The sequence below is a fragment of the Carassius gibelio genome, chromosome B8 (genome assembly GCF_023724105.1).
Source record: "Carassius gibelio isolate Cgi1373 ecotype wild population from Czech Republic chromosome B8, carGib1.2-hapl.c, whole genome shotgun sequence".
Lineage (NCBI taxonomy): Eukaryota > Metazoa > Chordata > Actinopteri > Cypriniformes > Cyprinidae > Carassius > Carassius gibelio.
Window position 1 is genome coordinate 22,610,844 of NC_068403.1, and position 21,832 is coordinate 22,632,675.

The 21,832-nt window shown below is 38.3% G+C and overlaps 3 protein-coding genes across 4 annotated transcripts in view; 1 reads left to right on the plus strand and 2 right to left on the minus strand.

The window, feature by feature from the left end:
* The window catches only part of LOC127963349 (G protein-coupled receptor kinase 5), a 48,762-nt gene extending 43,677 nt beyond the window's left edge, over positions 1 to 5,085 (minus strand). The window contains exon 1 of one of the 2 annotated variants that reach the window (XM_052563199.1): positions 4,273 to 5,085. In XM_052563199.1, coding sequence (XP_052419159.1) covers positions 4,273 to 4,324 — 52 coding nt within the window. In that variant the 5' untranslated portion in view covers positions 4,325 to 5,085. The remainder of the gene's footprint in view (positions 1 to 4,272) is intronic. The other variant, XM_052563200.1, reaches the window with a different exon arrangement.
* A 1,133-nt stretch (positions 5,086 to 6,218) lies between these two features.
* Positions 6,219 to 8,362, minus strand: LOC127963736 (U6 snRNA-associated Sm-like protein LSm1). The gene is made up of 4 exons (XM_052563798.1): positions 8,181 to 8,362; positions 7,821 to 7,889; positions 6,940 to 7,055; positions 6,219 to 6,804 (listed from the first exon to the last, which is right to left on the minus strand). Exons 1-4 carry the CDS (start codon positions 8,224 to 8,226, stop codon positions 6,634 to 6,636), a joined length of 402 nt encoding a protein of 133 aa, XP_052419758.1. The 5' UTR covers positions 8,227 to 8,362; the 3' UTR covers positions 6,219 to 6,633.
* Positions 8,363 to 9,082: 720 nt separating this feature from the next.
* LOC127963735 (BAG family molecular chaperone regulator 4) lies at positions 9,083 to 21,421 on the plus strand. Its single transcript, XM_052563797.1, has 5 exons — positions 9,083 to 9,453; positions 15,078 to 15,197; positions 15,289 to 15,480; positions 16,484 to 16,738; positions 18,935 to 21,421. Exons 1-5 carry the CDS (start codon positions 9,313 to 9,315, stop codon positions 19,421 to 19,423), a joined length of 1,197 nt encoding a protein of 398 aa, XP_052419757.1. The 5' UTR covers positions 9,083 to 9,312; the 3' UTR covers positions 19,424 to 21,421.
* The last annotated feature ends 411 nt before the right edge of the window (positions 21,422 to 21,832 follow it).

A 21,832-nucleotide genomic window follows, 5' to 3' on the forward strand; every position in this document is an offset into this window, starting at 1 on the left:
TTTTGCTCTCTGTACTTTACCCTCCTCGTTTGCTTCGGTCTTCATTTAGATGGGTCTGGGTGACGTTTATTCTTCAGGATTTCACATGGCACAGTTTTCAGAGAAGTGAAGTGGTCTGCCAGCTCCAGACTTCTTGAATGGGAAGGAGAGCCCCTTGTCCACCGTCGTTATGGGTTACGACGTGCACTCCACATCGCCTAAGTTTTCAGAGGATGCCAGGGTTGGATAACAGCCTTGCTTAGGAATTCATCCCCCACCATTTCTTAGACATAGCCAGTCACTCATTCTTTGAAACGACACCAACACAATGCTACTTCCATGAGAGGTTGCCAAAGAAAAGAAAAGAAAAAAAAAGACCTAAGGTCCTGGTGAACAGGCCGGCTCTTGGTTAATGTTCCATGGTACATTGGATGCTGTCGACTTAATAATGCAACAATCTACAAATTCAGGATGGGTCAAAATTATTGAATAGTTATCAAACAATCAACTAGTTTCTGAAGATTTTTTTTTTCTAACTATTTGAATCTCAGTTTTTCAAATGGCACATAAAATAATAACTTTTAAATAATTATATACAATAAGAAATGCATGTGATCGCATAACAAATGGAAGAATTCATTTTTTATAAATAATTCCTCAAGAGTGACTAGTTGTCCAGAAAATGCACTGACAATCAACTGTCCGACTCATTTACAAAAACAAAAACATGAAAGAAGATGTTCATGAGAAAAACGTAGGGAAGGAATAGGTTGGATGGTAAAATATCCATAACAGAATGAAGCCAAATTGAAAATCTGCCTGTATTGTCTGTCTGATAATGACACCAGATAATTGGGGTCCTTAACTGGACTGATATGTTTGCCTTACGCCATCTTCATATTTCTCCTCTCAAGCTCATGCTTGTGGAAACTGACTAGGCTTGCAGAACTGCATAATGTGCATTGAGACTTCCTGTGACATTGGATCACTTCACCTGATGCAGCAGCTTACAACAGGAAATTATATCACTAGTGGTCGACCGATAGATCACCAGGGCCGATATATCGGACGATATTTGGCATTTTTGAAATATCGGCATCGGCTGATAAGTTTTTCTGCTTGGCCGATGTGGGACTTTTATTTTGACAGTGCTGAGGAAGGCAGCTCACACTCTCTCTCTCTCATTTACTGTCCTTGTTAACAGTTCTGTCTAATATGAATAGAACTCAGTCTAAAATAATCAGATAGAATGGTTAAACAGGAATTAATGTGCATTTTAACAACTGCTTTTATATTATTCGTAATAGAAAGATATACTCTTAAAGGGATACTCAACCGTGTTTTTCATATTAAACTATGTTTTTCTCTTACCTAAGACGAGTTGATACATACCTCTCTTGTCTCAGTGCGTGCAATCAATCGCTTAGGCGCGCGGTGACACTTTGAAAGCACTTAGCTTAGCCCATTCATTCAATATGGGCCAAGCAGAGAAGCTACCAAACACCTCCACGTTTTCCCTATTTAAATACAGTTACTCGCGTAGTGTAACTCGACCTAGGATGGTAACACAAAACAAAACGTTGCGCTTTTCTAAGCATGTAAAATGGATAACTATATTGTGTGGCGGAATACCATGGCAAGTGCTTGTAAGCACTTCGTCTTATCGCAGTAATATCTTCACTAGAGGGAGCGGGGGCCGGTGAGAGGATTTTTCACGAGTTACCCATTTAATTTATATTGTACTCTGAGGTGGAATTGCCTTCCGTATTATAGAATGAATTAGTGTATTTCTCACAGTAACAAGAAACTCAGATCTTTCTCTCATTCTGGTCTCTTTGTATGCCACAGTTGCGACCATTTCTTTTGGTAAACTGTCTAAACTACCAATTTATATTCCACTCAAAATTCACTCAAATTGTATTGTGCTGTCTAGTGTATCAAGTCTTCTAACTTAGAAGACTTGATACACTAAAGTATTAAACCTAGTGACAGATGAGCTTAGAAGCTAAGCTCATCTGTCACTAGGTTTAATACTTAAAAAATCTAAATTCAATCAGTACACATTAAGACTAGACTCAAAGGCCAACCTTCTCAATGCTCATGTGATGTCTATGGCTGAATATCTCCGAGCAGACCATCATAACAGACGTAGATGAGTTTTCTGTTTAGTTTGGGGCGGCCTGGCTCTGGCCGGACTCTCTACTGATTTCGGAAGCCTGGCTTCAGCCATGTAAACAGACTGTGTGGCCTGCAAACTCTGCTTTTCCTGTTATCTGCTGCTAGCCGAACATTTGGACAAGAGTCTGCGTGCCTTGCGCCTCATTTTCTGCTCCAAACACAGCGCGATAAACAAATGGGGGGACAGTCACACACACACACATGGACGAAGAACAAACAAAGCAGACCCTCACTGAACAAGTGCTCTCTCACACACATAGACCTGTCTGCACACATCAATAAACACAAGACCACTTTAAAAAGACAGATTTCCTGATGTGCAAAACTTGAAAAGCCGAAGCATGACAAGAAATATGTTAGGCTATTTTCCTAGCAAGAGCTGAGGTAGGTAAGAACAAAAATCCGAAAACTTTTTTTGGGCAAAACCTTACTTAACAAGTCCATAAGTGAGCTTATTGAATAAAAGAATATGTCTACTTGTATTAAGAGTAGGACCGTCCAATCAAATGTTGAGAAATGTTTGTAAAAAGGCTTTTTTTCAATATTTGTACAAAGCATTGTGAAACATCCCTTCAACAACTATGCACACTTGTACCCACTGTGCTTTGAGAGAAACTCTATTGGAAGTGTGGAAAATAAAAAAATAACCCAAGCTTCTTTAATGAATTCTCATTTAAAAAAAAAAACTACATTATTCAGTTACATTGGTGACAAGGAAGGCAGCTAATGTTACTGGCCTAGCCTAGCGCTCTCTGTTCAGTAACACAGTGAGGTAGACTACTTGTCAAAACCTGGTCATTTATGGTCAACTCCAGGCTAAGGGCAACAAAGAGCACATGAACTGATTACATGAGCTTGTGCCTCTAGGCCACAGGAGAATTTGGCGATTAATGGACACAACTGTGCAAAACATTTGTAGAAGCTATGTTTAATCAGGTTCGCCGGCTCCATATTTTGCAAACATTGAACAAAGTCAAGACTGAACTCTGAAGGATCACAACGAAAGCAAGCTGAATGATGACGCATTGAGATGTAGCTGGAGAACAAGATCATGGCAAACTGCAAAGTATTAAAATCTGAATGACTCAATGAATTGTAACCACAGATCAAAAGAAAAAATCTGATTCACTTCAGATTCACTTTCTAAGCAAGTGAGAACAGAGTATTGTTCCTTTTGAAATGTACAGACAGAAAATAGACCACCATCTCTAAAACAGGTTTGCAGAAATCAAAACACAACTGTTGTACAACTAACCATCAGGGCTCCATTATAATTTCCCTTGATGTAAGAGAACAGCTTTACACTTGCAGCGTTTTTACAGCTAAATGTACTTTCACACTGATTATGTTACAGAGGAGAACATGTCTAATTAAAACCTTTGCTTTATTGTATGCAATATCATCTCCTATGATAATGCCATTCAGTGTCTTTTAAAAAAATCAACAAGAACGACATCTATCCTGGTATTGTGCTTCTGGTTTACATCTAGCTCAATCCGAATCCAAATCAATCAAGCTTCAGAAGACACTTTGGGATAGCGACATGATGGTCGTCTGACGAGGCCTTCGGTTTCAAAACACCAGCCAAGGAAGTAGCGGTTATTGTGGTCTCGGTGGTAACGAAGACAGGCGTCGTTCACATCGCCTTACAGACACTTTGACCTGGTTCCACCGCGTTGTGTTAACTAGCAGCGCGTGTTAACAAGGTGGCAGCTGTAACACATCTACCATTTCCTCTCACACAGCTAACGTTATGTAGCCCACCTCAGTGAAAACGTATCATAACTGCGAATACAGCGTGTGGTTTTTTGTACTGATAAAAAACACGACGCGTACAGCGGATGTAGGAGCTTGATGTTTTCCTTCGTTAGACCATGTAACACACGAACCAACTGTCACAATGTAACAGCATTGTGACGCTGGCGTTCTGACGTCGGTCACAGATGAAAGCGCCGCTGGAGGTGTTTGAAACAATGTTCCAGGATAAATCCACACAGCGTCTGCTCGTGATTACATCATCACGATAGGTGCACGAGCAGCGGTAAAACCTAACAAAGTACGTGAGATTCAAGCACGATAAAATCACATTTTTGCGGTAGTTTTTCCTGTACTCACCCTCTCTTGCCTTCAGGAGTACCGTGTTTGCAACAATATTCTCCAGCTCCATCAAAATAACGCTCCGTGATACTGCCGTGGAAGAGTAGACAGAGCTCCTTATTGCTCCTCCCAGACAAATACGCTATTTTCCGTCCGTGCAAAAGTATTTAAATCAAAAACCTAGGCATTTTAAACTATCAACACACGTATAGACAAGTAAAACAACGAGTCGCTGGCGTACGCGTGCGGTTGTTGTAGTTTGCGCCACAAAACGCGTAAGGAAGGCATTGCCTGTTCAAACGAGCCACATGCGTCGAGTCTCGTGAAAACGAACATGCCAGAGACTGCAGGCCGAGCTCTACATCCTCTGAGGCTGCACGAGTGAAGACGGATCGAGTATCGCCCGGTCGATCGCAGATGAGTTGTTGAGGTGCCGCTGTCACTATCAGCGTGCTCCCTCTCTCGGTGCGTAATCGAAGCAGGGCTGGGTTTCTGCTTTCAGTTGTAATTTTTGGCTGGATCCCAAGCGGCTCTCCCCGTGGCTCCGTTCAGATTTACAGCGGCATTCAGTTGGCGTAGCGATGTAAAGGGATGCGAGCACGAGTGCGCTTATAACAGTATATGAGATTCCTCTCCAGCGCTTGTCATGTTTCCTTGTCATTCCTATTCAACAAGCGCTTGGAAGGGGCGTGTTTAATGCAGCTGTGACGCACGGGACTGAGAACAAGCATGCATGGCTGTCAAAGGATATCTGATAGCAGCACATTCATGTCGCTCCCGCTCATTCAGTCGGTATTACAAACTGGGATAGCCCGGGATTAAAAGTCAAGGCCGATAAATTGCAGAGGAGAACAATTACACCCTGTTTTGAGTTAAACGCTGGCCACTTTTTCTCAGCAATACATTTACATGGCTATTACAAGTTTTGTGTACTTAGGCTAATTGAGCAATTTTTGATTAGGACTTTGATACAGATACATTAAGCAATATGCATTTTAACACAGCTGTGATTAGGCAATAACTACCAAGTTAATCACTGATCACCAACACCTATGCGATCTGTGGTATCGCTTTTATAAATCGATTCAATGAAGAAACGTCAAAAAAAAAACACAAAAAAAAAACAGGTAAATTTCAGTTAAATATTTGACCTGTTAGTATATTTTTGATTAATTTTCAGTCTTGAAAATAGTGCCAAAACTCAGTACGTCAAGATCTGTGTCCGCTGAAATCCGGACTGGAAGAGTGGATAGATAATCCGGATTTGAATTCGAATACGATTTACAATCCGAATTTTCTCTAAAACGCAAGGAACTACTACTAATAATGGACACTTTTAAACCCTATAAAGTGACATTTATTTTAAATTCAATTTACCCATTAACAATGTTCTACATTAACATGAAAATATATTTTACTAGCAATTTCTAAGTGAAAACTATTATACATACCGAATTTTGCGTAGGCAAACTTATTAGACTCACTATAATAAATCTGCAATTTAGTGTAATGTATTAACTGTAGATTTGGTCCTCTTCTAAATAGCCTATATGTGAACAGTAACACTGCTGTGCCAATTTAGCTTGTGTCTAACAGAAGTTTTAATCTGTGATGTCCTTTTCTCTGACACATTTTGCCTCAAAACAGAACAAAGGCAAAATCACCCCCTAGCTACCGATTAATGCAAGGACATGTTTCACATGAAAATCCTAATTGGGCCACTGGGCAAGGCAAGCATATACTAAACCCATACGGAAGATTAAACAAATAATATTAATTATATATTTTTTAATAATATTATATCCTATTCAAACATCTAATGTAAATACACTATAACGTTTTAAAACCTTGTTTATTATCTTCTAAAAACACTTCTGGAGATCAATCATCATAAATCATTTTACGTCAAAACTAAATGTGGTTTCTCAGAGGCAAATAGAGTGAAACAATAAATGAAAAGTAGATTTTCACTGGTATAAAATAGGTTTAATAGAACAAAAATATTTTCAGTGTTGTTTCATGTATTTTACATAATATACCAACTTAATAACCATAGCGTAATATCCAGAACATAGTGAACACCGAAATAAACTTATTTTCTTGTATACCATTATTGTGGTTTAAACTAAAAGCCAACAGGCCAAGTGCTTCAGTTGGGTGCTCCATCCTTCATTTTACTATGGCATCTGCCATAAAAGAAAAAAAGATGGTGGGCGATTCTCAAAACATGGCTTTACAGCAACTAGTGAAACTAAATCTTGAAGTCACAATCTCGTGAGACTCACTCTTCTATCATTGGACAGGACAGAATGTCATCTCAAATCAAACAAAACCATCAAATAAAACAATTAAATCATCCAAATAGAACTAAAAGTTGTTTCAGAAATCATCTAGCATGTCAGCTTTAGGGATGGATAAGCCTCGCTCTTTGACCGCCTGTAGCTTCAGTCTCTCTGACTCTTGCTTGGCTTGCTGTTCTGTCCGCTGTTCCTCCAGGATCTCCTCAATGGAAACTCGCTGGAGGATCTGATCACACTCTTTATCCAGATCCTGGAAAGAAAACACAGCACAAGGTGAAAGTTCAGTTAGTAGTGGCAAGATTTAGGACTGTTACCTTCATGAAATGTTGCTTCTTCATACACAGTCATAAATCCTTCCAAGGGCAGAATGAACATATGTACTTACTACTTCTCCAAGCAAGACCACATTTTCTCCTCTGACGACAAATATCCCACGAGGTATGTCACCAAATTTCTTACCAACGTGAATACGTTCAACAGTTTGATGCAAAACTAAATTAGCTGTGGAAAAACAAAAGTAATGTAAATGTTGAAACAATGGTCAATTTTACAGTACTGAATATTGTCAATTTACCCAAAAGTGACATTCCCTTTTCTCATTTGTGACCCTGGACTACATCAGAAATTGATATTTTAAACATTTGAAAGCTGAATAAATAATCTTTTCCATTGATTTATGGTTTGTGAAGATAGGACAATATTTGGCTGAGATACAACTATTTGGAAACCTGGAATCTAAGGGTGCAAAAAATAGAAATATTGAGAAAATCCCCTTTAAAGCTGTCAAAATGAATTCTTAGCAATACATATTACTAATAAAAAGTTACATTTTGAAATTTACAAAATATCTTCATGGAACTTAATATTTACTTAACATACTAATGATTTTTGGCATAAAAGAAAAATCTATAATTTTGACCCATGTGGTGTATTTTTGGCTATTGCTACAAATATACCCCAGCAACTTAAGACTGGTTTTGTGCTTCAGGGTCACATTTACTTTCCCTGAAGATATTCTGATGAATGCTGGGGTCCAAACATCATTGGACTCCATTGATTTTTACTGTAAAGGCAAAATACATTAAGAATAGTTTTGCATGCAGGTATGGACTGACATGAGTGTGAGTAAACTACACATCATATTATTACACAACGAATTATGTTTTATTTATTGAGACCTTCACCCCAACACCAAACAGTGGAATATATTTGAACGAAATGAAAATATTTCCTTATAAATTAACAACGTCAGGCCTCTGTACATACCAAACTGATCTATGCTTCTGAGGATCCCAATCAATGTTCTTCCATCGCGAAGCAGAACAAGGTGTTTCTCTGACAAACGGGAAATCAAAGCATCGTCAGTCACATGATTAACTTGAATATTTTCCCATTAATTTATTATATATGATCATACTAACGTCTGCACTGAGGCGATTATTATTCATGCGAACTAGTTCATCTTGCAGAACAAAAGCCATCAGGACAGGATTTCTATTTTTATTTAAAACATGTAACATTACCACCAACGTGACTTTTATAAATGCTCAGAGATGCTAGACTAACATCACTACACAACGACTGTGATCCACTCAAAGACTTCTAATTCTTTCTTAGTTAACTTACTATCAATGTCCTCGATGAGGCTCGCAGTCCCTGGCATGTAATTCATTTTGCTGACATTTGGGAGATTTTATTTAAACGTAAAGTATTAAGCCATGGACCATTTCAAATGTGTATCCTTATTCCACAGGATGTAACTCTGTGAAAGTGCTTCCGGTTCATTTTAACCCTTTAAACTCTCGCTTGCCTTTTCCAAATGTCCCACGTTTAACTTTAAATTATCATAATTTTTTTAAACTATCAGTGACGGTTAAATGGCGGCATTTCTCTGTGTTTTAGTTGGATTCACTTATAATCAGAGGTTAGATTATATAATGCGAACGCGAACGAATCGTTCATTTGAGTCGGATCTTCTCAATGAACCGGTTGAACTGGTTCACAAAACCGCCCTCACTGATGAAACTTTTCTTTTAGACAAGATATGTAATTGGATTTTACAGGGTAAGAAAAGTCCGTAAAAATACGGCATAATGTACCGTGTTGATTTTTCATAGGTTTTACCCGTATTACCCGTATGCCTTGCATAGTTTTGTGTTTCAGGGAAATGCCCGTAAACGTATCACGAATTGTCCAAATACCTTTCAATCAGGACATAATCAGTTTTTATACAGATTTTTCTTACAATGTAGTATTATTCGAAGCAACTAAAATTTTATTATATTAACGGAATACATTATGTATATTCCTATGAATGTAACCAACAGAGACAAGCGAATTTACAATCAAAACTCGAATTAATAAATCTATTATAAATAATTACATACATAAAGATTACATTTTAATGTAAAAGAATCACGGACACGAATCTCTTGAAAAGAACCGATTCGCAGCAATGGACTTCCCAACTCCACCATTGTCACATGAGAGTGGCGTCACCGCAGTGCTCGTCTCCTATTGGTCGGTTCAGCTGTCAGTCAAGTGGCGTCAGCTTGCGAATTGAGCTGAATGACAGCGCCGTGCCTCAGCAGAGTATATACAATACAAATGGGAACTATATCCAGTTGACGCACTGTAGCTACAACATTTCGTGGCAGACCATTAAAGACCGGGTTTGTGAAGACCTCTTTCAATCTAAACCGATCTGTGACTGACCGAAGTGAACTTAGGACGGAAAGAGTTAGTGGTTTAGTCACGAATGTCTTTCGACTCAGCGGGCAGCGACAGAGGCGGAGCGGAGGCTGCGTGGATCATGCACCAGCAGCAGATGCAGTCCGATCCCAAGGCATCCTGGCCTTCCGGTTACAACTCAGACAACAATAACTGGAACAACGGCATGGTGAGTCTTTTATCGTATTATAGGAAAATTAGCACGGTCGCGGTACGGCAGGTTTAAAGCTTTCTCACACGGCTAAACAACGAGCTGTACTCCACTGACTCCACAGTATGGCCCTCGGGGTTTGTTAGTAAATCAGGCAAAACCACATGCTCTCTCTGTCTCGCACGCTTGTGTTTGCATGGACAGTATTGTTTACTAGCGCTATTAAGTATTACTGTTATTGAAACCCTATTTTAACGTAAAAACAACGCAACGCGTCATCGATGACTCGTATGGAGTCACGCAAGCGTTTTATTTACAGCTTGTTTAGTCCCAGCTGAAGTAACTGGGTTTAAATGTCTTTAAAAACACACAGGGTCGATCAACATCGAATGTTCTCAGTATCATTAAGTCTTTATTCCCTGAATAACTTCCTCTTGAGCCTCATGAACCGCTAGCACTCACTCATTCAGACACTCAGTATTGGACAACATCACCAGATAATAAAATAAGACCAATCTAAAGATGACTTTGAACGAATGAATTTACCTTACAGCATGGTTTTGAAATGATTTTCAATTCTTATTTCTGTCAGAGAATTCACATCACACTTTCCGTTTGTTTATGGTGTTACCATAGTTACTAATAGGGTCTAGGTACTTATAATAATACCCTTGGAATTACCTGATGTTATTAATATTTTAATAAATATCTAACAACAAGAAGGAAAACAGTTGTGACACTTGATAAATAGGTTGTGTAATATTTAAATGTGTAATAATAAAATGTGTTTTATTATTAAATTCCTATTAACATTAAATATTAATATTCCTATTACTGTTACATTTTAGGTGAGTCTGAAATAGTTTTTTTGTTTTTGTTTTTGTTTTTTGAAAAGCAGGACAAAGCAGTAAAAAGCACATTTTGGTAATTTAATTAATATAACAGTGAAACAAAAAAGGTAAAACAAGCCTACATGGGGGGAAAAATGAAAAACCGTGTTGGGTATTCTGTATTCGGCCTTCGGCGCAGTGTTTCATTTTTGTTCGGCTTCGGGCCAAGAATTTTCATTTCGGTGCATCCCTAAAAATTTCAATGTAATGATCTTCGAGCCACTTCTTTATCACTCTTGATGTGTGACTTGGTGGTCTATCATGCTGGAAAATGCAGGTATCATCACCAAACTGCTCAAGGATCATTGGAAGAAGTCGCTCTTGCAGGACATTTTGACACCATTCTTTATTCCTTGCAGTGTTTGTGGGAAGAATTTTGAGAGAGCCCACTGTCTTGGTTGAAAGCACCTCCACACATGGATGGTCTCAGGATGCTTTACCGTTGGCACAACACAGGACTTTCACCTTTTCTTCTCTGAACAATCGATTTTCCAGATGTCACAAACAGTGGGAAGGGAGAGAAAATAACTTTTCACCAGTCTTCTGCTGTACAGTACTTGTACTTCCTGCAGAATTTCAGTCTGTCCTTGACGTTTTTCTTGGAGAGAAGTGGCTTCTTTGCTGCCCTTCTTGACATCAGGCTGTTGTCCAGAAGTCTTGGCCTCACTGTGTGTGCAGATACTCTCACACACCAACCTGCTGCGGTTCCTGAGCAAGCTCTGCACTCCTGGAGACAGATATCAGCTGACTCCTCAGGAGGAGATGATCCTGGCACTCTGGGACTTCCTGAAGACTTCTTCCCTCTTGACTGTGAGGTAGGGCTGCACTAGGGGTGGGCGATATGGAAAAAATATCAAAGTTTTTCTTTTCTTTTTTGAAAATCAGGATTCAGGATTTTATCACAATTCTTTTTTCATGTTGGTTTTACTATTTTGTAAGCTTTCTGAGCATTACACCCAAACTAAATTCCCTATTATGAAGACAAAGTCTTTCAAGGTTACAAAAGAAAGAATGTCAAATATTTAAGCCAAAGAAAAAAATCTTTGTTCTTATGTTTTAATAACAAAGATAAAAGATTACACTGACAAAGATACACATTAGAACTATACGTAATATTCAAAGAAAACAAACAGTGCTTTATTTTCAGGTACAATAGGTGTATTTAGCAGGAGCATTCAAGAAATTGAATGAACAAATATAAAAATAAAACACAAAATAAACTGATTCCTAAAGGAACTTGTTAAATTTCTTCAGTCAAGAGCAGTGAGTGATTTTTCTCTTTTGTGCTTTGTTGTTTTATCAACGTTAAATAGTTCACCCGAAAATAAACTGTCTTAGTGTTTTCTTTTTACACAACCATTTACTCACTCAAAAGTAGTTTTAAACCTGAATGAGTTTCTTTCGTCTTCTGAACATAAATGCAATTTTGAGGAACATGGAAAACCAGACAGCTGCTGCTCCACAGTGACTTTCATAGTATTTATCAAATTCAGTGTGGACCAGCAACTGTTTGGTTACCCACATTCTTCAAACTATCTTCTTTTGTGTTCGGCACAAGAAAGATATTAATACAAGTTTGGGACAATGTGACAGTGAGTAAATAATGACATGAAATTTCAGGGTGATCTATACCTTGACAGTAATGACAGTAGGCTGCATGCTTAATAGGCCTACTATCCCTTTAAGACCTGCATGCATCTAATACAAAGGCACGTATCAGAAAATGCACAGGTCCGACCAGCGTGCAAATGAAACGTTTAAAAGCACATGCAAATAACGAAAGAGTAACTCTACCAGTCAGTTAACACTGCTGTGAATGCATGTGGTGTTGTACAGAATATGACCGAGGCGCCAGAACTGCAGCTGATAGAATGTGCGCTGTGGTAGAGCTGAAGATCTTTGCCTGAACCCGACGGGACCAGATGGGACCCGATGGGTTCGGGCTTAATTTATATCATCTTACGCGGGCTCGGGCTTGCGCTCCGGTCAAGTGATGTTTTTCGTTTAGCGCGAGAAAGATGCGATAATGGATGCTGAGTAGGTGTAACGGAGGCTTGCCTCTGGCGATTACGTTTTGGTTACACCAGCAACTAAAGAATAGTCTGAGGTGTTTTTGATCATGTTTATAATGAGAATAATGAGTGAATAATGACACACCATCAGTGAGCGCAGGAATGCGCTGAAGACATCTACAGTGGATTCAATCATTTTTCTCCACAAAAACATGTAGACCTAGCCTAATCTCTGTGAGTAAAGGTTTTTCAAATGATAACTAAATATTCATTGAGTCTTAAATGCATAATGTGGACAGAGTATTTACACTAATGTTGGCATTATTCTTTTATTAAACGTCAGCTGCTAGGGGCGAAGCAAATCCGGCGGAGCCTTTATCTTAATTCATTTCGTTATTGCCAAATACCCATCTTAATTAAAAATTTATCTTAATTTTATTTGTTAAAAAAGACTAGAAAAAAGATGTTTTTATTGGTGCGTTGGTCTATTTATAGATTAAATGAGCCTATGCCTATTTGTTAAGATGTCACAGAGGACTTATTTTATTTCTTTATTCCAACTTCCAAGTGGTCTAGTCTACGTTAGTTATGAATAAATTGTTAAAACATCTTTAAATGACTCCTTATTGACAAAAGGCAAAGAGCTGTGTGCGTGCGCACATTTGAATAATGTCGGACTGTAAACGGGTTCAGGCTTTTAAAAAGCTGTCAATCAAAATGTACTTGTTGGGCTCGAGCCGAAACCTGTTGGGCTCGTGTCCTGTCGGGCCTAACTTTTAAGGCCCGATTACAGCTCTACGCTGTGGCACGATGCTAAGATTTCCCTTTGGTGACCATATATTCGTTTCCCAAAAAAGTGGACAGTGGGTGTAGGGGGGGCTGGAGGTCCTCAATGACCATATCCCAAATATCAAAACTCAAAATATGTAATTTCCATACCTAAAATACGTTTTACATTAACAGTCACTGTTATGCATATTGATCATAAACACAGCTAAAAAGCTTTCTACCAGTGGCCATCCTCTCCAAAACTAAACATCTAGCAGTTTTATCACAGAATGCAAAATGTTTCAATACAAGCATTTTAGTCAAATGTAATTTATGCAACATTTCAAATGGGGAAGATCAACCCATGGTGACAGTTTAAAAGTAGCCAAATCTATCATACATCTAACACGAGCTGCAGGAGTCAGATTTGACTGATCACGGGTTGAGAGGAGAGATGGCTGACAAGATCATGCTGGAAGATTTGCTGCTCAGCAGATCCTGAGCTCATCGACAAATACCAGATCTTTCTTTTCACAGAGTGCCAGTTATTGCTAAAGTGAAATTGAACAGCAAGCCGTCATTCCAAAGAGATTTAAATACTCTGCATATTGATAGCGGCTCCCTGATGTGGGAAAATTCTATGCAGTATTAGAATGTTTGCAGGAGCCTTGGACACAAAAATCCATGGGAGCAGGCGCTAATGGTCAGAGATTCAGCAGGAGCACAATTAATAAAACAGGCCCTCGCAGGGCTGTAAATCAAAACGGCACATAATGAATGCTGGCTGTAGAAAGCAAAAGAAAATCCCGGACATTTTGAGTGCTTTAGCAATTTTTAGGTCAGAAAAGAGGACATGTCCACGAAATAGAGGACGTATTAGAGGAAAATGATTGGAAGTGCCTATTCCCTCCTCTTATAGCAACCAGTCTGCTCTTACGATCTAATTAGTAAGACAGTTATATTACCTGACATTTTGTTAGGATAATAAAAAAAAAAAGAAACCTGTGAAATTATGAAGTTTTTTTTTTTTGTGAAAAGTTTATTTTATGCTAATGAAGCTTTTAGCAATTATTTCAAATGCATCTGATCACTCTACATAATGATCTAGAAACTATGTGAATGAACACCACCTCCGCTGAAGCTGCAAGCTTTTAGTCGCAAAAATGAATGTCACTTCCAAAACTTTTGGCCATGACTGTACCTCTGAATAGGGCTGCACGATATTGGGAAAAAATGACATTGCGATATTTTATTTTTCTGCGATATATATTGCGATTATGTGATCTAATCTAATTTTTTCTTACAAACAAAATTGGGGTGAGCACACTTCCATTCTCATTTTAAATGATTTAAACATCGACACCGTCGTGTCAATTGATAAATATGCACGAGGGAGAGAGAGCAGACAGCGCTCATGTTGTTTGAGGACGGTGAGCGTGCGGGCTCTCTCTCTCTCTCTCTCTCTCTCTCTCTCTCCCTCTCTCCCTCTGTCTCTCTCTCTCGCTCTCTCTCACTCTCTCTCTCTCTCTCCCTCTGTCTCTCTCTCGCGTTCTCTCGCTCTCTCTCACTCTCTCTGCCCTGTTAAACTGACAGGACTTAAAAACACATGCAAATGATAAACTTTCACTCTATGATGGTTAAGCTGTGAAATTAATCCGCGAATCACATTCGTCAAGGGCCGGGGAGCAGCTGGCCCGTACAGTTAATGAATAACAGATCAACTACGACAACCTACACCGCACATCCTGCGATGTGACTATCGTGGATTCGTACATCACGATATTGATGCTTAAACGACACGTGCAGTCCTACCTCTGAACACATTTATCAGATTAATGCAAGAAAGAAAAAAAATTATATTGTTCCTAATCTATCTATTTATAGGCCTGTGTGTGTGTGTGTGTGTGTGTTTTGTTCTGTATCTATATTCATATACTGTAACTGTCTCTGCATGGACCCAATTTTATTTCAGGAATCTCAGTATCCCGGCTACTCAAATTATTGGTATCCCCAGTCACAAACGGCAGCACCTTACGGCAGCACGTACCCCTCTGGACCAGAGGTCAATGGACAGGCGTCATACAATCCCCAGGTACTGCAGACATTTCAGGCTTATGTAACACCCTCTGTCAATCAAATACACAGCAGACTTACCCTGCTTCATTCTGCTGTGCCCTTTTCAGGCAGTGTCAGCCTATCCCAATGGGGTGTACAATCCAGGACAGTACTCCTCGAGTATGCTCCATCCCTCCAACCCCTTCTACTGCAGTGACCAGGTTCCTTCAAGACCACCTCAGTATCACGGCCAGACCTGCCCTGAGCAGAATGCAGGGGGTTCAGCTCCTCCCCCCTACCCTGTACCTCACTGCCAAGGGGTAAATTCAGTTACAAGTGTGCATAATAAAGTAAAGGAAAAATAAATTCAAAATCTTCTTTAAAACACATGTGCCAAGTACTTCGTAATGTATTCTTTCTATTCATGTTGGTTTCATGTGCTTCTAAAAAAAAACTATAAAAAAAAAAAAAAAAAAAGTCTAGATAACTGTTTTGTGAATTAATAATCAAGTAGAAAGTAGTAACATTGTTCTTAAACCTTGAATACATGTGTAACAGCTTCGTCATTGTTCACTGAAATATTTTTCAGAATTACAATAAAGCTATATATATATATATATATATATATATATATATATATATGTAAACGAAATGGAAAAACTCTTGAATCAACAAACATTAATTGCCCTTTTTTTACACACTGTAATTTCAATAAGGTTAAGTTATAAAATTATTGAAACTAAAATAGAAATAAATGAAAGATCAATAAGAATATTAAAAAGTTATAAGATGAGACCACAACAAAATTGGTAAAATGAAAACAGGAAATATGAAAAATAAAAGCTAATTCAATGTTTGTGTGTGTTTATGTGACCCTGCGGCACAAAACCTTAACTATTAAGTCATTGGGCTATATTTGTAGCAATAGCCAAAAATACAACATATGGGTCAAAAATATAGATTTTTCTTTTATGCTAAAAATCATTAGGATATTAAGTAAAGATCATGTTCCATGAAGATATTTTGTAAATTTTTTCAACCGTAAATATATCAAAACGTAATTTTTGATTAGTAATATGTATTGTTATAAACTTCAAATGGACAACTTTAAAGGTGATTTTCACATTGTGATTTGTTTTTTTAAATATAGTTTTTTAGTTATATTATATTTTTAACAAAAGTTTTTGGGAGTTGCACCACATGATATTTTGTCATCACAACATCTGAACTGATATTGTCATATTAGCTGATATTTTAAGAGACTTATTAACTTCCACAGGATTCTTCTTCTTTTTCATCACTTCCTTCTTTCTCCTGTTATAGGCCCCTGGCTACCCAGCAGGATCATACCCACACTATGGAGAAGGATGCCCTCCGAATGCTCCCTACCCCAACCAGCAGCCCATGCTCTCGAGACCCCAGCACGAGGCCTGGTCCCACTCTGGAGGGTACGTGCACACACCGCCCCAACAACAATGGCCGTCCAATACCCAGACACCCCATGGCCACTATAACCATGTACGGCCACCTCACCCTCCACCGTGGCAAGGACCCGCACCACCTCCATATGAGCACAAGGTATTTGTGATCTTTTACAAGCATGTAATAAAGTGGTATGAAGGTTAACGTTTTTAATGTTTTTTCTTTAAGTTGTTTGGGATTGGGAAAATACATTGTAGATTATTGTGAACGTGATATATAAACTAAGCTATCAAGCTAATCAGGTTTCTGTATGCTTTGCTTGTTCAAACAGAAATGAATGGTTGTTAGAAGAGGTTAAACAGCATTGATTTTCATAACATGATGTGGTAGGAACTGGAATCAGGCACTAAAGAGCGTAATCGGTAAAAGTAATGCAGTGTGATGAACTGGGGTCCTAATGGAGACCTGATTTTGAGGGAAGACTTCATTTGTCACCATACTCTACTTCTCCATGTAAATAATTACTGATAATTTATAAGGATTAATCATTTTTACTTTAAAGATTATGGTCGGTCATAGAAATGATCATAATAGGTTTCAGTTTTAGATTGAAATGTTTTTTAATCAAGCTAAAGTGAGTTTTTCTGTTGTCGAGTTGTCATCTTGATCTATCTGTCTTAGTGTAAATGACAGAATACTGAAGGATTAATACACATTGTGTGTCACCCATGTATTTTAGAGCAAGCGTAAAACAGCGAGGCCATGGTGAAGCCAAAATAAATCTTGATTTGTTACTTCAGTTTTAGAGTAAAACATTTACATGACATTTTATGAAGACAAATTATTGCATAAGTCCGACAGATATTGAACTTGTAAAGTGCAAGTAAACATTCTGACTGGCACTTTGACAAAAACGCAGTGGGAAGGCTAATTTAACAGTTTAGAGTCTGCTAGGTTCTGTGTAACCCTCCCACAGCTCAACTCTCCCACTATCAGAACAAGTTACTGTACACCACAATGCTCAGATTTCCTGTTTTCAACTCTCAAACAAGGACAGTTGCATATTCATCGTTTTAAAAGTGTTTGGTTCTTGCAAGGAATCAGAGTTCATCAGAATCAGTAGAATCTTAATCTCATACTTCAGATGTTAAAACAATCCATTGAATTATCCAATTATAAAGCCCCTAGGATAGCCTACCTCAGTTTTGACATGAACACTAGCAAATGTATGCAGCTTAATGCATAGCCTTTTGTAGTATACTTCATTTGGTAGCATGCGCAAACACGGCCACTCGACACGTGCTCTAGAAAGTTTCTTCTTTGTTCAGTGTCTGCATTATTTCTCTCCAGTAGTCATGAGTGATAAAATGTATTTCTGCTCATTTAATGAGGGTTTGTTACATCACTTGAACCTTGGTTTCAAAAATCGGAGGATTTGCAACCAGATGCTGTTGATTTGGTGAACCCATGAACGAGTATATAGGGGTCAGTTTTATACATTTTTAATTAATGATTTTTTTATATTTAGGCATGTATAATGCAAAAAAGAAAAGAATACTTTTTTTCTGGTTGGCTTTGCCAAGCTCTGCTTAACACGTGCAAAAAATTATAAAGGAATAAATCACCAATTTTACAGAACCTTTATATTAAGGCCACATCCACGCGAAGCCAGAGCCTTCCCTATCCAATCTCAAGAATTATCTGCATACACAAAAAACCACAAAAGCAACACAAAATGATATAGTATACATGCCAGTCCAATATGTGGCGCTGTAATTCTGCCACAGAGATTCACTAAAAATTTAGAAAATTTGGATAAACCTTGTGCGCTGGATACGAACGAACATGGAACAATACATTTATTAATCTGTGTTAATGTTTCTGTTGTTTTTAGATTTATCCACTCTGGGACCTGGTTTCAAAAAATATATCTGGACGAAACTTCGTTATGATACAAAACTTTTACATATAGAGCTAAATGCACCTCCATGTGGACGCAGCCCCAATTATTTGCACTTTACATTGAATAAGTTACACTTTCATGAAAACATTTGCCATTGATTGGTAAAAAAAAAAAAGCAGAAAACAATTTTACGAATCCGTTAATTCAGAGCTTTGCTTCTCTCATCAATTGCACATAGAGAATGCACAGCTAGAAAAATTGGATTACACGCATAGGCCTATAGTTTGCGCATAATGAAAATTATCACATGCACTATACATATACTTTAGCGTACTTGTAAAAACCTAGTATACTTTGGATTTAACACATGCAAAACTGGAATTGGCATATTGTATAATATGTAGAGCTTTGCCTAAATATTTTTATCTAAATAAACATCTCTCTCTCAGGATCCACCATATCACAGTCAGCCTCATATGCACCCTCGAAACCAGCCTCCAGGCCCCAAACAACGAGCCAGCACTCCAAATCCACCTCCACCTCCACCCAAAGCTGCCCAGTTCAGCGCTCCGCCTCAAATCTACAACAAGGCTCCCTCCGGATGTGCAGGACCCGAGCCAAAACCAGCCCAGAATGATCAACCTCCAACGTCTTCCCGCCAAGGATCGCCCACTCCTGCCCCATTAAGCGATAATCCCAGCCTGGCTCGAGTTCAGCAGATTCTGGCCAAAGTCCAGCTCCTCCAAGAGGACGTGGATGAGTTTGTAGGGAAAAAGACGGACAAGAGCTACCGGTACCTGGAGGAACTTTTGACAAAAGAGCTGCTGGAATTGGACTCGGTGGAGACCAACGGGCAGGACGTCGTTCGTCAGGCTCGCAAAGACGCCGTCCAGAAGATCCAGGCCATCTTGGACCGCCTTGAGAAAAAGGCTTTCTAATAACAGAGTGGATTAATTACGATGGTTCTGGTTGTTCTTTTTTTTTTTTTTAATGATATCTTCTCATGATAACAGATTAGGATTTCACAGGGGCCAGTTAGTTTGCCAGCAGTAACTTTGTGTGTTTTGGGGTCATAATGAATTAGTTGAAATACAGGCTCAAAATGTCCTATTCATTGCAGTGCCATACTCAAACCAGCCTTCTGTCATCCAGCAAAGAGCAGCGGCAGTCTGATATCTGCTCAGAATTAAACATAAGTCTCATTGCATAACACCATCTTAAGACTTTCTTTTTTTTTTTTCTTTCTTGATCCTAGGCAGACTGAAAGGATAAAACGGAGCTAATTCAACCACATTTTAATTCTTCCATGGGTTGTAGGTAGCACAACTTTTCAAGATCAGAACCTTTTGCACTTGGGATGTTGTTTAGCACTGCTATTACACCAATACATTCTTGATTTTATTGTCAAATATCTTGTTATATCTTATTCACTCAATTTAATTTCACCAGTTTTCCGTTCACCAGTTTCATTCAGTCACCTTCCTCGTGGAAATTAGCCAAATTTCAGCATCAAAAAGGTCCATTCTCCAATGCATGCAATGCCCAATTTCTGTCGATTAATGTTTAAATTCCCAATCTTGGAGATTCCTACTGAAATAATTGGATTTCACTGAAAAAATGTCATAACAGTAAATGTGACTGGACTCTTAACTGATTACACATGCCAGTATTTGATTCAGATCGTGGTTCGGTCTCGTCCAAACTGAGTGTTACAAACCCACATCTTGGACGGATCTCAGTCCAGCTCTCACACTGCAATTGGAGCCATAGTTCATGTCTCGTTACTCTTTTTCCAGGCCTCATCTGGATTTCAAAGACCCCTTAAATCAAGAAATAACATTTTGTGAATTTTAGACCATATTTGTCAGCTTTTGAGACCATCTTCATGCTAGTATACTATTAAAAGTTGACAAACCTTCAGTACCACTTGCCTCTAACAAGCAATAGTGAGTAGCAAATCATGGTTTTCCAAGGCTGCGATGTATACTAGGCTATTTTATAAAAAGACAAACTCTTGCTATGTTGAAAAATGCATTCATCAAACCATTGGTGCATGGTCAATGAAGCCTGCACTTACGTCATCTGCTGTGGTCACTTCCTTTGATCGTTTACCTGCATCTCAAATCATTCTTTAGTACAAGTCTTAGTGTTAACATGATTGTTTACAGCCTGCATTTCAGAGGACTTTTGGCAATTTTTTGTTTGTGTGACTACTGATCTGTAGCTGATTCAATGCATCTGTGTCAGTGTTCATGTGGCAGAAGCCCTCTGTGGGCCTGTATACAGTCAAAAAGAGGACCTTTTTTAAAAAAAGACAAAGAAATAATGTACAGTTTATATCTGAAGGACTGGAGCAGGGATGTGGATTATAGACAGAACATCAGCACTTCTCCATGGAATAAAAGTTCCCTTTAACTTCAATACATTTAATACTTTGCACCAAAGTCACTGACATCATGGACCGTTCAACAGGTCTTCCTCTTACCACACGGATTATATGTCTGTTTTGTAACCGGGAAAAACAGTGCCATAATATCAGCAGGTGCTTTTTCATACCACAATAGAGAAGTATCTCAAATACAAAAAACTGCAAACCAACTGAGCTCTGCATGCAACTGAGCTCAAGTCTCGGATTCCATGTTTATCTTTACTGTATGTGCTTTCTCTCTCTCTTTCTGTAAATGTTCTCTTCTGTATACCTGAAATTGTTTATTAGATTAATCTTTACAGGAAAAAAGAAAAGTATATTTGTATAACGAATATATTGAAAACACAAATCCCAAGCAAGGACCAAAAGCCTGCCTGCTGGAGTCCCCATCCCATGTAATGCATGTTTTTGAACACAAGCGGGGACTCTTTCTCTATCATGTTGTAGGACTGAATAAAGGTCAACTGACTGTAGGGTCTCATATTAAAAATCAACACATTCAATTCAACAGATTGTGTCATTGGCTCTAATATTTCTGTAGAATATGTATGAATTTGTTTACATTTATTAGTAGCTTCACTTGTAATAACCTATTTGCAAACCATAAGATGCACTCGGTTCTTTCCCATTAAGAACAGAAAAAAATATGTAGTTTGTTATTGCCAAAATATATAATTTATCAATTAGGTTTTAATTTATTGTTGAATCCTAATATGGTCAAAACATAAACAATTATACTTGCAATTTATGAAAGAAATGATAAGTTATACAAAGATTTATGCTTTGGTTTTGTCTATGCGTACACAATTGGTATTATACTTATATTTTCGCGTGCGAAAGATTCAAGTTTCAAACATAGGGTAATTGTAGCGAAGGCAGCTGGTTGGTTTTAAACTAATTTTTCTGTGTACATCAATAG

Excerpts from the sequence above, each read along its gene's own strand:
- LOC127963736 (XM_052563798.1), bottom strand. The coding sequence starts at position 8,226 with ATGAATTACATGCCAGGGACTGCGAGCCTCATCGAGGACATTGATA. Across the intron at positions 7,890-8,180 it reads CCTCATCGAGGACATTGATA|AGAAACACCTTGTTCTGCTT; the intron begins GTAAGTTAACTA and ends CCCGTTTGTCAG. Across the intron at positions 6,805-6,939 it reads TGGTCTTGCTTGGAGAAGTA|GATCTGGATAAAGAGTGTGA; the intron begins GTAAGTACATAT and ends TTTTCTTTCCAG.
- LOC127963735 (XM_052563797.1), top strand. The coding sequence starts at position 9,313 with ATGTCTTTCGACTCAGCGGGCAGCGACAGAGGCGGAGCGGAGGCTGCG. Across the intron at positions 15,198-15,288 it reads AGGCGTCATACAATCCCCAG|GCAGTGTCAGCCTATCCCAA; the intron begins GTACTGCAGACA and ends TGCCCTTTTCAG. Across the intron at positions 16,739-18,934 it reads CACCTCCATATGAGCACAAG|GATCCACCATATCACAGTCA; the intron begins GTATTTGTGATC and ends TCTCTCTCTCAG.